Below are 17436 nucleotides of genomic sequence, written 5' to 3' on the forward strand. Positions count from 1 at the left end.
TGTTGTAAAATTCTGCTTTAATCACTTTGTATTCTACTTAAGTAGATTTGTTTTTAGGTAGTAAACCGCTGCACTGGTTTGTAACAGGGCTGTGTTTGTGTGTCTCAGCTGCTGGAGCCGGTTGTCGTGCATTCAGTTGTTCGAGTTTTAACGCCGCGGCGAGCCGCGTTTACAGCGCTTTACTCTGCATGTTTCTGCCGGAGCGGTGTGGAGTTACTTGCAACCGGTGACCAGCGGACACGAGATCCACACTGCAGCTTGGCTGCATCGAGAGAAGCTTTCTGCTGGGGCATCTACAAGCCTGGTGAGAGCCCTGCTGAACAACACACTTCACACGCTACCTGCACTGAAATAGAGGGGTGTGTAACGATTAACCACGAGCTGGTTGAAATCGAATCTTCAACTATGTGACGGTTCAAATCAGTTGAGATGCTAAACAATCGCCATTCAGTTAGGGGTAGGAGTTTATTTGAATGTATGTCTGAGGGGAACTTACTGTCTTTAGAAAAGTTTAAATTAAATTTAAATTTTAAATTTAATTTAATTTAATTTAGAAAAGTTTAGATGGTACTTTTTTCTTTTCATCTCGTCTCTGTGTATAATGCAGATTAAAGTTCATGAGTGCAGCGCTGCTTGTGTTATAGCGGTAACAAGGGAAAGGCTTTAAGCTCCAAAGCTGCGGTGGTTCGTAGTGATTTGTGTACAGCGGTAACCGAGGAAACCCTTAAGCGCTACGGCTGCGGTATTGTAAGTGCTTTGTTACACAGCTGGGGTAAACCCCGAGGAAGCGCTTTAAGCTCCGCACCGGCTGCGGTGTTCATTAAGTGCTTTGTTTACAGCAGAAACTGGAGAACGCTTTAAGCTCCCACCTACTACGGTGTATTCGCCAAGTGCTTTGTTTACGAAAGCGGTGAGCGAGGAAGCGCTTAAAGCTCCACCCACTGCGCGTGTTAAGTAAGTGCTTTGTTCTACAAAGCGGTAACGCCGGAAGCGCTTTAAGCACCACTGCTCTGTCTAGGCAGAAGTGCTTTGTTTACAGCGGTAACCGAGCGAGGGAACCGCTTTAAGCCCCACCCGCTTGTACTCTGTTAAGTATTAAGTGCTTTGTTTACAAGCGGTAACCAGGGGAGGAAACGCTTTAAGCGCCCCACCGCTGCGATGTTCATAAGTGCTTTGTTTACAGCGGTAACGAGGAAGCAACGCTTTAAGCGCCACCCGCTGTTCTATTAAGTAAGTGCTTTGTTTACAAGCGGTAAACCGAGGAAACGCTTTAAGCTCCACCTGCTGCTTGTTCACTTAAGTGCTTTGTTTACAGCGGGTAACCGAGGCAAACGCTGGTAAGCCAAACCCGCTGCGGTGTTCGTAAGTGCTTTGTTACAAGCGGTAAACAGAGGAAACGCTTTAGCGCACCTGCTGCGCGGTGTTCTGTAAGTGCTTTGTTTACGTAAACGGTAACCAAGGAAGCGCTTTTTAAGCGCCACCGCTGGCGGTTGTTAGTAAGTTAGCTTTGTTTACAGCGGTAACGAGGGGAACGCTTTGCGCCACCCGCTGAGGTGTTCGTAAGTGCCTTTGTTTACAGCGTGGTCACCGAGGAAGCGCTTCTAAGCCCAACGCGCGGTGTTCGTAAGTGCTTTGTTTACGCGCGGTTACCGAGGCCCCTCCCACCCCCCCCCCCCCGAGGAAGCGCTTAAGCCCCACCCGCTGCGCGTGTTCGTAAGTGCTTTCTTGTTTACAGCGGGTAACCCCTGAGGAAACGGCTTAAGCGCCACCAGCTGCTCGATTACGTAAGTGCTTTGTTACAGCGGGTAAACGAGGGGGAAACGTTTAAGCGCCACTCAGCTGCTGTCGTAGTTATTTCGGTAAGTGCTTTGTTTACAGCCGGTTAACCGAGGGAAACGCTTTAAGCCCCACCCGCTGCGGTGTTCGTAAGTGCTTTGTTTACAAGCGGTAACCGAGGAAGCGCTTTAAAGCGCCACCGCTGCTCTGTTAGTAAGTGCTTTGTTGTTTAAAAAAAGCGGTAACCGAGGAAGCTTTAAGCGCCACCGCTGCGGTGTTCGTAAGTGCTTTGTTTACAGCGGTAACGAGGAAACGCTGCGCTATTATAGCTCCGCCGAGGAAACGCTTTAAGCGCCACCGCGGTGTTCGTAAGTGCTTTGTTTACAGCGCGGTAACGAGGAAACGCGCTTTTTAAGCGCCACCCGCTGCGGTGTTTCGTAAGTGCTTTGTTTACAGCGGTAACGAGGAAAACGCTTTAAGCTCCACCACGCTGCGGTGTTAAGTAAGTGCTTTGTTTACAGCGGTAACGAGGAACGCTTTAAGCGCCACCCTGCGGTGTGTAAGTAGTGCTTTGTTTACAGCGGTAACAAGTGGAAGCGCTGTTAAGCCCACCCGCTGCGGTGTTCGTAAGTGCTTTGTTTAAGCGGTAACCGAGGAAAACTGCTTGAAGCTCCACCCGCTGCGGTGTTCGTAAGTGCTTTGTTTACAGCGGTAACCGAGGAAACGCTTTAAGCTCCACCCGCTGCGGTGTTCGTAAGTGCTTTGTTTACAGCGGTAACCGAGGAAACGCTTTAAGCGCCACCCGCTGCGGTGTTGTTAAGTGCTTTGTTTACAGCGGTAACGAAGCTCCACCTGCTGGCAGAGAGTGAGTCTCGTCTCGTTTAGTAGTATTATAACATTAATAATATGCGTCCTGCTGTACAATAGTAATATGTTTCTGTCACAGTTTCTTCACATGAAACTTTTTTTTTTTGAGGGTTGTTATTAAAGGACCTTTGAGTTTCTGGGTGTATATGATGTGATGATTAATTAATTTTATTTTGGTCTTTAATTTTTAATCAGTAAGTGAGTGCACACACATGTGACTCAGAAAAATACCCTGATCCCAGATACACTTAACCCTTTGAAATCAGGTCAAAAAGCAGCTTCCTGTGAACTTCAGCCGTGGATTTCGCCTTGAGCAGGAAGTCATGTTTTTCAGCCGGCTGTGAGAAGGGAAGCTTTAGTGCTCAGCGACGTCGGTGGTCTTTCATGGGTTTAACGCCCGTGAAAGTCGCACTGAATAAGAGAGTAGGTCATCTGTCAATCATCCTGACGCGTCGGCTTGACACTTTCACCATCAGTGCTGAAGAGAAGCAGAGCGCTGATCCAGACAACCCATCACAAACCAGCAACACTTTCTCCAACATGTTTCGACATCTCATCACAAACTTGACACTTTCACCATCAGTGCTGAAGAGAAGCAGAGCGCTGAAACTTATACTAGCTCAACTGATTCTGAGTAGTTCCAGTTACAAGCACTTTTTCCATGTGAGCAAATGCTTCATCCTGGGTTTTTTTGTCATATTATACACGAGCACAGCATTACAGCTCTGTGTCAAAATCCTTTATCCCTGAAACATGTTTTTCCTTATCCATGATTGAAACCAATGTTTTTTTATAGTGTGCTGTGTTTAATTAACCCACCTTTTTGAATGCAATTAGACATATAGACACGCGCATATATATATATATATATATAGATATATTATCATAGAATATATATAGATTATCTATTATATATATATATGTAGACATATATATATATAATTTTAGTGGGAAATGGTGTAGAATTTTTTTTCTATAAATAATAAGTATGTAAAATTTCAGAAATAAGGTTGTGAGGGTTGAAAGTGTTTTGATTTAATAATTTATAATAAATATTTTAAATACATAAACAAAACAATTGAGGAATTTGTCATTAAATCATAATTTCTACCGGATCGATTCTTTCAGACAGTTTTGTATTTTTCAAGTGAACAAAATGATTTTTGCATAAATACCATTCTAAAAATATTTATTTGTATATTATTAATATATATTACATATATTGTTATATATAGTATTTTTAATAATATATTTATTTTGTTTTATTTTTTAAATAATTCTAAAAATATTTATGCATTTAGAAAATTAGATAATCATGATTTTTTTTCTGTGTGTGTGTGTATGAAATATGTAATAGGGGAAATCTTTTCTATAAATAATAAGGTATAAACAATTATATAACATTTCGATATATATATATATATCTCAATATATATATAGATATCATATATATATATATATTATCCTCATATATAATGATATATATAGATAAATATTTAACCATTATCATTATATATGTGTGTGTGTAACCAAATATAATAATATGTGTGTACATATATATATGTATTTTCCATTTATTTTATTAAATATTAGATATAATAATATATATAGATTGCAATGATTAAAATTATGATATTTTGGGGAGTTTGCCTGTTGTGACATACAGAGAGTTTTAATCGAAACAAATGAACACTTTGTCTTTTTTGGCACAACATGTTTGTTTTTCTCCTAGTTTCGCTTCCGGACAAAGACGTTGGCAGCTTTGCTTTTCTGCTGTAATGGAAACAACAATGAAGAGTGCAGTGCACAAGGGAAACCCATTGGATGTGTAATTGATGCTTTATCTGGTTGCTTTCATCATTCTGCCAAAGAGACTGATGGGAAATGATTATTTTTTTTAGTTCATTTTAATGCAAGCCTTTATTGCTGTTCTTCATCAACAGCAGACAAAATACAAACAGTAAATGCCTGTTCCTGTCACCTGTATCATTTCTCTCTCTCTCGTTATTTCATCCTCCCTCTCCTCTCTCCCTCTCTCGCCTCTCTCTCTCTCAGGAAATCGTTGATAAAGACGGCCAGAGTAAACTCTTGTCCTTCACCATCCCTTCCTTATCTAAGCCATCGATTTATCACGAGGTGAGTGTGTTTATCACGAGGCGTGTTCGTCTCTCTGCATCTGTCCTGACTGTCTTCTCTCTGTCCCGCCTCCAGCCGTCTTCCATTGGCTCTCTGGCCTTGACGGAAGGAGCCTTAGCCAATCACGGCTTGAGTCGCGTGGTGTACAGCGGCCCCCACCTGCAGCGAGAGACCTTCACCGCGCAGAACAGGTCCACATCAAATATTCATGCCTTTATTTTAGCCATCAATCTTTAATGAGTGCTGAGTGGGGATTGAATGCAGTTTTCTGCTCTAATCTGATGATGCTGGTGGTGTGTGTGTTGCAGGTTTGAGGTGCTGACGTTCCTGCTGCTGTGTTATAATGCATCTCTGAGCTACATGAGCAGCTCGTCTCTGCAGTCTCTGTGTCAGCTCAGCTCCAGGTTCGACACACCACACTCTAACATACAGTTCAGTCCCTAAAACCTCATGCAATCAGGACCGAGAGCCAGAAGTGTCCCTGAGGGTCGTGATGTATGATCAAGATTATATGATTCACTGCTTTAATTGCTTGTTCGCTTTAAGAAACATATAATCTTGAGCTCGTCTCCTGCTTCTTGCAGTGTGTCGCTGCCTACTTTCAGTCCAACACTTCTCACTTGGACCGATGTATTTCAGCCAGGGCAATAATTTGGCTGATATTTGGCTTTTTTGAGATTATCAGCATAGGCCAGTCTCCATTTAGCTGATTAAAAAAAGTTAATCCCTTTTGTATCAGTTCCCAAAAAAAAATCATTTATTATTCATTTATAGATAGATATTTGTTTTTTTTATTTAAATCAATTTATTTAAATACAGTTATATTTATCTACATATTCATTTATTTCAATAAATTTTTTATTTAAATAAATATTACTTTTATTTTTTTATTTTTAAATCAATTTAAATAAATTTTTATTTACGTATTTATTTAAATTATATATTTTTGTATTTTTTTGTTTATATCAATTTATTTAAATAAGTTTTTATTTATTTACGTATTCATTTAAATTATTAATTTTATAAGTTTTATTTAATTTAATTTTTGTGTTTATTTAAATCAATTTATTTATTTATTTATTATCCATCACTGAGGCTGTTGGTTGGTAAATAAATAAATAAATAAATAATTTGTTTTTTTATTTAAATGCATTATTTTTTAAATACATTTATTCTTTCTTGAAATACATTATTTATTATTAATTTTCAGTTTGTGAGTAGATATAAAGTAAAATAAGTTTTTGTTTAATTTCACCTAGTTTGTGTGCCATTTATGTACAGTTATGCACATTAATATATCAGCACGATATCGACCACCCTCTCCATACTCCTAGATATTAAAAATACACACAGCACAGACTCTGGGTGTTGGTGGTGTGTATAATCCACCCATGATCCTCTCTGCTTGCCGTCACCCTGATCCCCCAAAAGACATTGATACTCACATCATTCAAAACTGAGTGAGAAAAGATCATGATGGTCACATGACTGATTACTCAACCAATCAGCTGACATTTACAGCTGAGTGAGAAAAGATCATTCCCTCGACTGCGGGTCACAACACACACTAATAACAAGCACTTTCCACTCACCATAGTTCACGTGTTGATGGAGCTGACCGTGTCGGCTGCTGTGTTCTTCTGGTTTCAGGGTGTGTATCTGTGGATATCCTCGGCAGCAGGTGCGCCGCTATAAAGGCATCAGCTCCAGGCTCATGGTCACATCAGAGTTCCTCGTTCAGCTCATCACCGGCATTCATTTCGCGCTGTGAGTCTTTCAAATCAAACGCTGCCAGTTATCAGATGGGGGCGTGGCCTCAAGTCTAAGAACGAATAGATTATTAATTATTATAAATTATTTTTTTCTGCTCAGTCATTTAGTTTCAAGCCTGTATACCTTGTTTTTAATTTATTATTATTATTATTATTATTATTATTATTTAACATACACAAAAGGGTCACTTGTGGTCACTTCTGTGGGAAAAAATATATATATAATGTTCAAGAATATTCTTAAGTATTTGCCCAATTTTTAAGCCATTCTGAGATGATCTGCCAATAATAATCTCTATTTGGCTGATTAAAAATAATCAAATAAATAATCCGTTTGTGTTCCATGAATAACACCGTATGGGTTTGGATTGACAGAAAATTATAGAAATAAATTATGACAAAAAACATACAAACAGTCAATTCACTGTGTGTGTGTGTGTGTGTGTGTGTGAGCGTGATGTTGTGGGTATGTTTGTATGTTGTGTGGTGTGTTTGTCATATGTGTGTGTGTGTGTGTGTGTGTGTGTGTGTACTGTGGGTGTGGTGTGTGTGTGTGGGTGTGTGTGTGTGTGTGTGGTGTGTGGTGTGTTAGTGTGTGTGTGTTTATCTGTGTGTGGTATCTGTTGTGTTTGTTTGTTGTTTGTGTGTGTGCTGTGTGGTGTGTGTGTGTGTGTGGGTGTGTGTTGTCTCTGTGTGTGTGTGTGTGTGTGTGTGTGTTTCTTTTCTGTGTGTGTCATGTGGTGTGTCTATGTTTGTTTGTGTGTTGTGTTTGTTTCGTTGTCTGTGTGTGTGTTGTGTGTCTGTTGTATGTGTGTGTGTTTTGTTTGTTTTTTCTGTGTGTGTGTGTGGTGTCTCTGTGTGTGTGTGTGTATGTGTTTTGTGTTTTTGTCTCTTTGTTTTGTTTTTGTTTTTTGTTTGTTTTTTTTGTTTTTGTTTGTGTTTGTCTCTGTGGGGTTTTTTTTGTGTGTGTGTTTTTTCTGTGTGTGTATGTGTGTTTTTTCTTTTTGTTTGTGTGTGTGTGTGTGTGTCTTTGTGTGTTTTTTTGTGTCTGTTTGTTCTGTGTGTGTGGTGTGTTGTTTGTCTTTGTTTGTTTGTGTTTTTGTCTATGTGTGTCGTGTGTGTTTTTTTTTGTGTGTTTTCTGTTTTTTTTTTGGGTTTTTTTTGTTTTTCTTTGTTATTGTTTTTCGTTTTTTGTTTTTTTTGTTTGTTTGTTTGTGTGGAACTGTTTGTTTTGTTTTTTTTTGTGTTTATGTTTTTTTGTTTGTTGGTGTTTGTTTTGTTTTTTTTTCCTTTTTTTTTTTTTTTTGTTTTTGTTTTTGTGTTTTTGTTGTTTGTGTTTCTCTTTTTTCTCTCTCTTTCGGTTGTGTGTGTGGGGGTGTGTGTTTTTTGTGTGTGGTGTGTGTGTGTGTGTGTGTGTCTCATGTGTGTACTCTGTGTGTGGTGTGTGTGTGTGTGCGTGTGTGTGAGAGTGTGTGTGTGTGTGTGTGTGTGTGTGTGTCTGTGTGTTCTCTCTCCTCTCTCTCTCTCTCTATCTCTGTTTGTGTGACTGTGTGCTGTGTGTCGTGTGTGTGTGGTGTAGTCTGGCTCTACTCTCTCTATTATCTCTGTGTGTCTTGGTGTGTGTGGTGTGTGTGTGTGTGTGTGTGTGGTGGTGTGTGTGTGTGTGTGTGTGTGTGTGTGTGTGTGTGCGCGGGCAGGTGTAACGGTGAGGTGGAGCTGGGCTCGAGGGCTCTGGATGATGTGTTGTACCGAGCGCAGCTGGATCTCTTCCCGGAGGCGCTGCTGGTGTGTTTTCATGCTCAGGTTTCAGCACAGATTACACTGATCCAGAGAAAGCTCCGCCGATTACCAGCATTTCTCAGATTCACTCTCTGATCCTGTTAGAATGAGCAACTGTGACAGAAACACAAGCACTCGCAACACCACAAGAACACTGAGAATAAACACTGACTCTGACAATGATTTGATTTAATAATGAGCCTGAATCTGGGGCATTAAAATTAGGGATGTTAACTTTAACCGGTTAACCGTTAACCGACCGTTAAAACTTGACTGATTAATACAATCAGTTAAACGGTTTAAAAAGTAATTTATTTATTTTCAGTAATTTATCAAAACATGTAAAAATGTTTGCTGCATGGTTAAAATATAAACATATATAAAAAATGTTTTTTGGAGAAAAAAACAGGTCGCATATAATAAGTAAAATTTTATTATTTCATTCAGAAATAGGCCTAAAGCCGACACGAAATGTACATATGAATTATTTTAGTTACATATTTATATATATTAAAATTTAATACATATAATCTTAAATTTTTAATTTTTGAATAAAATTATAATAAAAATAAAAATTTAGAATATTCGTTTTATTCAAAGTAATCATGATTTATAGCTATGCAAAAAGTTGCAAATTACATAAACTACAAAATTATATCAGATATTACAATCAATTTTTATTAATTTATATGAAATGTATTTCTTATTGTATTGTTTATTTCTTATTTATTTTTTATTGTAAACTTGCAACTGTTTATTTTGTTATATTTAGAATTTTGTATTATTATAAAAAATATTATTTATAATGTGTATAAACTGTTGCAAAATTGAATAAATAATATATAATAAGTATTTATATTATATTATTATATGATTTATAAAAATTTTGCAACTGGTAACTAAAAACAAAACAATCAACTAAAAAACAAAACAAAATTAATATAATAAAAAAAAAAAATGAACATTATAATACATTACAAATACATTATATATTTGTATTAGTTTTATTAAAATAAAATATGATTTATTACAATACAGAACAGTTGCAAATTATATAACAGTTGCAAAATTTTATATATAATATGTATTTTATAATATATGTATTAATTCTGTAGTTAATTCTTTATCATTATTAGTTTTATTAAAATAAATTATCATTTATAACAATATACAAACAGTTGCTAATTCTATATTATTCTATATTTGTATTAATTTATTATGGTTTATAACAAATTTGCAACTAAATATGAATCTCACAATTTATATAAAATTATATTTTTACATTTAAAGTAATTATATTATGATTCAATATGATTTCCAAACAGTTGCAAATTACATTAGTTGCAAAATTGTTAAAATATGTGCTTTATATATATATAATAGCAATTTTGTTACTGTCTATAAAAGATGAATCAGAAAAAATACATGTATGCAATAATTTTTTTTTTTATAAATTATATATATATTTATTGAAAGCAATAATTTAATTAAAAGATTTACAACATAAAAAAAATTAAATTGAAAATTTAATTGAAAGCAATAATTTAATTAAAAGATTTACAACTTTACAAATAGTTGCACATTCTTGGATAAGAAACAGTTTTTATAAGTAATGTAGAATAATGCTTTGAATGCTTGTAGGACTATATAAACCAAGCAGAAGACTATTTGTGTCTTGTTCTGAAGTCTGACTCTCGCTCAGGTGGGAAACGCCATCAAGTCGTCTCTCCACGGCGCGGCTCTGAAGGCCAACAAAGAGGGAACCCGCTCCATCCAGGTGGAGATCACCCCCGGACCCCCGCCAATCCCCGGAGTCGCCGTCACCAGCCTGTCCATCCGCGGACACCGCTGGAAACGCCACGGTGAGGAGACGGTTGCCATGGTGACGCAAACTTCCTGCAGCCGCCCCCGGAGTGTTAAGACCCTCCCCCTCTACTCCCTCGAATCGGGATTACCGCCCACATTCCTAAACACATATAAAAGACAGATTTCCAGCGGCTCCCTCTAAACCATCAACACCGGACTAACAACCAACAACTCACTTATCAGACATAAGTAATACACATACCTCGCAACAAGAAATTACATCAAACCCACCAATCAGCAAATAACAATAAAACGCACTCATTAGCTCATCTAAATAACCCTCTCAAAAAAAAATTACTACAGATGCCTCAAATCAAGAAATTAGATCAGAACGATCCGGTTTATAATATTAGATTTACTTTTGTTTCACTTTGAGTCTTTTTAAGTGTTTTAAATAATATAAAGAGGATGTTAATTTGGATTTACATTCATTATTAGTATTAAAATATAGTTAGTGCAGAATAACAGTTGTATTTTATAATTATATTAATAATAATACTGTAATTGTTTTATAATATTATATATTAATAGCCGTATAATTATTAAACATGAACATTTAAAAAACAATTAATCTATCAATAAAACAAAAATATAAAATTATTAAATTTATTAAAAAATCAAAAATCAAATATTTGTCACAATATTTCAATATTACAATGACATAAAAAAACATATAAAATAATGAATATAACAAATTAAATATTTATACTACATATGTAGTTATTATAAAATATTATATTTATAATATTGTTATAAAATATAATATTATAACCACATAATTGAATTGTAATATTAATTATAGTATCATGTTTTATAATAGAATTATAATGTTCATTTTAATGTTTTATAAAAACTACATTTTCCAGTTAAATATAATTATATTTAATTAAATCACTTTAGGTTTATTATAATAGTTATGATATATGATATTGTTATAAAATAATTATAATTAATATTATAATTATATTATGATAAAATAGTTGTAATGTTAATTATAGTATAATTTTTTATAATATAATTATAATATTAACTTTGTTTTAATAAACTATAACTTATCGTTTATTTATATATAACTATATATATATATATATATTATTATTATGTATCTATATATTGATATAAAAATATATAATTATATATAAATGGGATTTAGTGTAGATTTTTATAATGGATATCATTATGATAAAAAATATTATAGCAAAAAAAGTTTATAGTATTTTATAATATCAATTATTATATTACAATGAAATATAAAATAATAAAAATTTATTAAACCACTATAGGATTATAATATTATGATAACATAATTAGTTATAAAATATTTAGTATATATAAAAATATCTATAATTAATAATGATAGTAGAATTATGATATATATTGGATATATAATTAATGAATATAATTAATATATTTATAAGTAATAATAACTATATTATAATATTTTAGTATAATCATATAATTCAAAGTACCATCTCCATTCATTTTAAAAATTCGAATTTTCTAATATTTTAGTATAATCATATAATTCAAAGTAGCATCGCTTTTGATGGGAAGGAGTCGTTTTCATTTCATTGTCATCTGTATCCATTTTCATTCATTTTATAATTTTGAAGTGTTTATGTTTGTCAGATTTGATTTCCATGTGTGTCTCATCAGCCTCTCGTCATGCATGTGTCCGTGTGTGTGTGTGTGTGTGTGTCTCAGAGTCTCAGGAGGACAGTGTAGTCTCCCCTGACTCCTGCGTGACGGGGCCCATCCCTGAGATTAGGTAAACAGGGGCCAGCGGGCGAGCGGTTTCTGCTCAACGGAGAGGCTCTGCGCAGCAAGACGGTAGGGGAGGAGCCTCTAGGGGGCGCACAGAGGTGGGGGTCGAACCTAGAGGTCAAGAGGTCAGGAGGAAGAAGTCTTAGTGCGGAGGCACACTAGAGGACGGGACGCCCTCCGCGGGGCGGGGGGCTCAGTTCTAGAGCCACACCCACACCCTAACCCTCTCCCGTCGGCCCTGAGGTACTTGGTGTGGGCGGAGAGCTTCTCGATAAGCTTGTTAATTATTAATGAGATGTAAATGCTTCCGAATCTCTCAGAAGCAGCGTCTAGGGGATTTCTTCTCAGTGTGAGGCTCAGCTTTTGCTTTCTCCTGAAGGAATATGTCTGGTTCAGAGGTAAAGCTCTGTCTGCAGCGTTAGTGACTCTTCATTACCACAACAAATCAGCTTCCACATTACTTTTCTACAAAGTAGTACATTAAGGCCGACGTTTACCGAGCACGCGAAACAGCCACAAAACCGGTTTTTTGCACTTTTTTTTTTAAAGATCTGAAGAAACTCTGATTATGTGTATATGCTGGAGAAATTTCCCTCCCTACCCTTATTTGCATATTATTTATATGTACTTAAATCCTATACATGAAACAATATCCCAGATGATTTGTCATTTTTATAGCGTTGCATGTTTACATTTGTCTTGATAATTTTAATGTACAAAAAAGGTTATAATTATTAGTAGTATTATAAAGGACAAAATTATTTTTATTATAATTATATATATCATTATATATAAGCACTGAGATAATAGATATATATAAGATCATATATATATTTATTGTTATACTGTATTTTTTATGATAATTATATTATAACCCTATATATTAAATTATTATATATTGTAATTAGATATAATTATAAATATTTACATATGTTGTTACTTATATTACTGTATTATAATTTTATTATAATTGTTGTGTTAATTTATTATATATTGTAATTAGATATAAATATTATTATTTAAAATTTTACTTTCAAGGATAGTATTTCTAATAATAAATAATATTTCTTAATAAAAGTAGTATTATTATTTAAAAGTATAGTATTTAATTTAAAAATAATAATTTTTATTATATAAGCACTGTATTTGTATTTATAATATTATTGTAATTAGATATAATTATAAAGATTTACATATTTTGTTACATATATTATTGTACTGTATTATTATTTTATTATATTTAATAATTTTATATATAAGGTAATATATAATTATTATTATTTAAAAATTAACTTAAGTATAGTATAGTACTAATTATAGTACTTTTATAATAATAATAATAATAATATAAAAATTAACTTAAGTATAGTATAGTACTAATTATAGTACTTTTATAATAATAATAATAATAATAATATATTCTAATAAAATGATAATTATTATTTAAATATAGTATTTATTTATAATAGTAATAATAATTATTTATTGTGCTTGGGGACAAATCTATATATTTGATTATATCCTACTATAATAAAACATATAATATAAAATAAAATAACTATTTATATATTTTGTTTATAGTAATTTTACAATTATTATTATTATTATTCATTGTAATTAGAATATAATTATTATTTAAATAACATTGTTTTTTTTTTTTTTCTGTGGGACAAATATAGAACATTAAATCATGTGATATTGGACAATAAATCATTCTATTTAACACATGTTATTATCAATCTCGTCATTTCATTACCAATTCCATCAACTCACTCCATCCTTCCCAAAGCCAACCACACAAACCACATTTCATCCAGTCAAACCAGTTAATAAAGATTACAAAACCTCCTTTCCTGACACTTCCCCGACACTTCTCCAAGCTGAACCGACCTCCCTTTAGACGAGACAGACTGACAGGAAGTGATGTGTCCGATTCAAATCAGAGCAGATAACCAGTATTAAGTGTTCATGAACGATCACCAAGTTACTTAAGTGTTCCATGAACTAGCCACAAATTGTTGCCCACTACTATTATGCTTCTCCACTCTGAACTTCCTGTCCGTCTGTGTGTTTGAGCTTCCTGTGCTTTCACACCTCCCTTAAACACCCTTAAACAATATTAAAAATATCCCTCACACTTCACACGACCCCCCATAAACACTAAAACCAATCATATTAAAAATCAGGTTCAGTTACAGTAGAGTTAGAGGTCTGCTGTTTGTGTTTTTCATCTCTCACACCTGATGATGATCTTAAAAATGATTTTGATGCATTTGTGAACATGCATTTTCTGGAAACATTCATGAATTTGAAAATCTGGTTTATAAGGTGAATCTCACAAAAATTTAATTAAGTGCATAATTAAGCAAATTTCCCCTGAAATCACATTACTGTAATATTTTAATGTGGAGAAAGTAGAGTAAGTGCTGATAACAGTAGTATTCTTAATTCTAATATACAAATTTTATACCCATTAATTTACAATATTTATATTATTTTTAAAACATTAAATAAATAATAAATAATTCAATTAACTTCACAACTGGGATCCCAAATGTTTTATCAGCCAAACCCCTCTGATGTAAAATATTTGCTAAAATATATGAAATCCCCCTGAGATTAATGTAGTATTTTAATAATGTAATGCACAGTTCTCTGATGATCAGTGATCACATGCAAACAAACCAATATAATCTTGAATCTATTTTAGTGCTTGTTTTTAAAAATATGTAAAAATAAAACCCTAAATTACAGAAAACTGATTGTTTTTAAAAATATGTATTTATTTTACTTTTACATTTTTATAATTCATTAAATTAAAATCCCAGTTTGCGGAGCCCTGCAACTGGATAAAAAAATAAGATTAATTTTCTCTATTAAAATGACAATTTTTGCTTCTGATTTTTGTAGTGAAATACTGTATAAAAAAATAATTAAAAATGAACTTTTGCTTCTGATTTCTGTGGTGATGAAATATTGATATGAACCTAGAGATTTCTTTAGAAGATTCAGCCGTTAAATAATTATAATATAAAATATATCACATAAAAAAAAATACCTTAAATGTCAGTGTTTTAATAATGTAGGAAGGTTTTTTTTTATTATTATTATTTTTTTATTAATTATTATTATTATTATTTTTTTGTGGTTAAATATGGACCTCTGGATATTTTTTTGTGAGATTTAAAACCTATAATAATAATTAATAAAAACTAATACTAATAATAATTGTATATGCTACTACCAGTCAAATAAATATAATTGAAAATATATCTTTTATGTTTTAAAAGAAGTCTCTTCTGCTCAACCAAGGTTGCATTTATTTTCATCAAAAATACAGTTTAAAAACAGAAAAAGTTAAAATATGTGAAATATTATTACAATTTTAAATAACTGGTTTCTCTGTGTGAAATATCTGTTTTAAACTGTTAATTTATTTCTGTGATTGTGCAGCTGATTTTCCAGGCATCATTACTTCCACGTCTTCAGTGTCACATGATCTTCAGAAATCAATACATAATATCGCTGATTTACTGTTGCAAGAAACATTTCGTGATTATTATCAATGGTGAGAACAGTTGTGCCTGCCCAATATTAGATTGGTGGAAACTGTGATAAATTTTATTTTTCAGGATTCCACCAGATGAACAGAAAGCTCAGAAGAACAGCATTTATTTGAAAATAGAAACTCTCTTTGTAAACACTAAAAAATATTATTAGAAAGAATGAATTTTTCTGAAGATCACTGTGACACTGAACGACCGGAGTACATGATGTCTGCAAATTCAGCTGCGCATCACAGAAATAAATAACACTTTAACAGATATTCACATAAAAAACAGCTATTCTAAATTGTAATAATATTTCACTATTTTACTGTAATTTTTCAACATAAAAATGCAGCCTCTGTGAGCAGAAGACACTTCGTTCAGAACCACTGTAATCTGCACAGCTGTGACCCGTTCTCTCTCTCTCCGCCGCAGACGCAGTGGATTTGGGTTCCCCGGATGAGCTGACGGAGATCGCGGAGGTGGACGAGGGCATCTGCACACAAGCGTGCGCCGCTCCGAGCAGCCCGCCGACCATCGTCATCAGCAGCAGCGGCGGCGGCGGCGGGAAACTGAGCGGGAAGGGCCTCCGCCGCCAAACACAACGCACAAAGAAAAGACAACCACAACGAAGCAGCCTACACCGCAAACAGGCCGCCGTCCGCGCCATGAGCGAGAACCTGGAGCTCCTGTCACTCAAGCGCCTGACGCTGACCGCCAGCCAATCAGTGCCCAGCAGCCCAAATTCAGGGGCCCAAGAGCGGAGCTCGCTCAGTTCTGTCATCGCAGCAAATTCCTCCCCGCCTTCTTCTCACGCTCCTTCGAGCAGGTCAGCAACGTCCTCTCCTCCAATCACCACAAATAAACCAACGGGCATGTGGCCTTGGATTTATTTGGAACACCTAAGCCCCGCCCACCAGCACCGGCAGCGCTCGCCCACCATCAGTGTCCATGTGACCTCTGACCCGTGACCCTAAACGGAGACGCTCACAGGAAACTGCAGCACCTTACAGGAAGTCTATTTTGTTTTTCCCTAAAAACTATTATTTGTTTTGTTTTGTATCGTCAGTCGTGATTGATCACCAAAGTCATGTATTTTTAAAGTGTTTTTAAAAGATCCTCGTGAAGTCAGATATTGTGTATTTTTAACGATGATTCGGATGATGTAATGACTCACGTGCTGCGATTTATTTATTTTGTGTGTGTGTGTGAAAACTGCCGTCGCTCTTCTCTGTGTATCCCAGCATGCACTGGGCTTGAACCGAAGCCATCCTTTCACAGTTTCCATGAGAATTTGGGTGCTTGATTACACACCCGAGTGGAAACTCCTGTTGAAGTCAGAACAAAACAAGAGTCGTCTTCATTCAGTCGTGGTGTTTCATGAGCAGTATGGTTATTAATTAAATAGCTGTATGTGAGGACAGTGTGATTATAAGCCACAAACCATTTCTTGATTTAAAAATTAATGACTTTGAAAAACAAAACAGCAATTCACATTTATACCATTAATCTTTCTTCTTTTATTGTGCTTTTGCACCAGTACTCGTCTGCTTTTATGGTTTTCTTTTGAAGGATGATGTTTTTCTGCTCTCAGTGCTTTGTGTTTTTAATTTGAAGTGGATCCTCAATAACGTGTCTGTGCTCAGATTATTTGGACAATGTGAATATTTTGTTGTGAAATGTAAATATTATTGTATTAAAGTAATTTTTTGCCTTGTGCAAACAGAAAAGTAACACAGTTACAGTCTCTGAAAATAAAGATTTGTATTTCAGCGTGACTGGATTTTTAAATAGCAATAAAAATCTATTGATTACCTTTCTTCTCAAACCACACATTTCATATCTCCTTTCTATTTAAAGACTATAGAAAAAATTAATTGATATTGACGTTTACATATAATATTTGGTGACTTTTTAACTAGGATTTT

At 34.4% G+C, this 17436-nt stretch overlaps 1 protein-coding gene across 3 annotated transcripts in view; it reads left to right on the plus strand.

Annotated features, from left to right (window-relative positions):
* Positions 1-16965, plus strand: part of LOC109065314 (translocase of outer mitochondrial membrane 7 homolog (yeast)) — a 188802-nt gene extending 171837 nt beyond the window's left edge. For all 3 annotated transcript variants that reach the window (XM_042776195.1, XM_042776197.1, XM_042776196.1), the window contains exons 5-11: positions 4699-4779; positions 4855-4970; positions 5088-5183; positions 6430-6546; positions 8249-8336; positions 10033-10192; positions 15944-16965. In XM_042776195.1, the coding sequence (XP_042632129.1) occupies positions 4699-4779; positions 4855-4970; positions 5088-5183; positions 6430-6546; positions 8249-8336; positions 10033-10192; positions 15944-16479 (1194 nt within the window). In that variant the 3' untranslated portion in view covers positions 16480-16965. The remainder of the gene's footprint in view (positions 1-4698; positions 4780-4854; positions 4971-5087; positions 5184-6429; positions 6547-8248; positions 8337-10032; positions 10193-15943) is intronic.
* Positions 16966-17436: the final 471 nt, after the last annotated feature.

Source organism: Cyprinus carpio, chromosome A19 (assembly GCF_018340385.1).
Source record: "Cyprinus carpio isolate SPL01 chromosome A19, ASM1834038v1, whole genome shotgun sequence".
NCBI classification, from domain to species: Eukaryota; Metazoa; Chordata; class Actinopteri; order Cypriniformes; family Cyprinidae; genus Cyprinus; species Cyprinus carpio.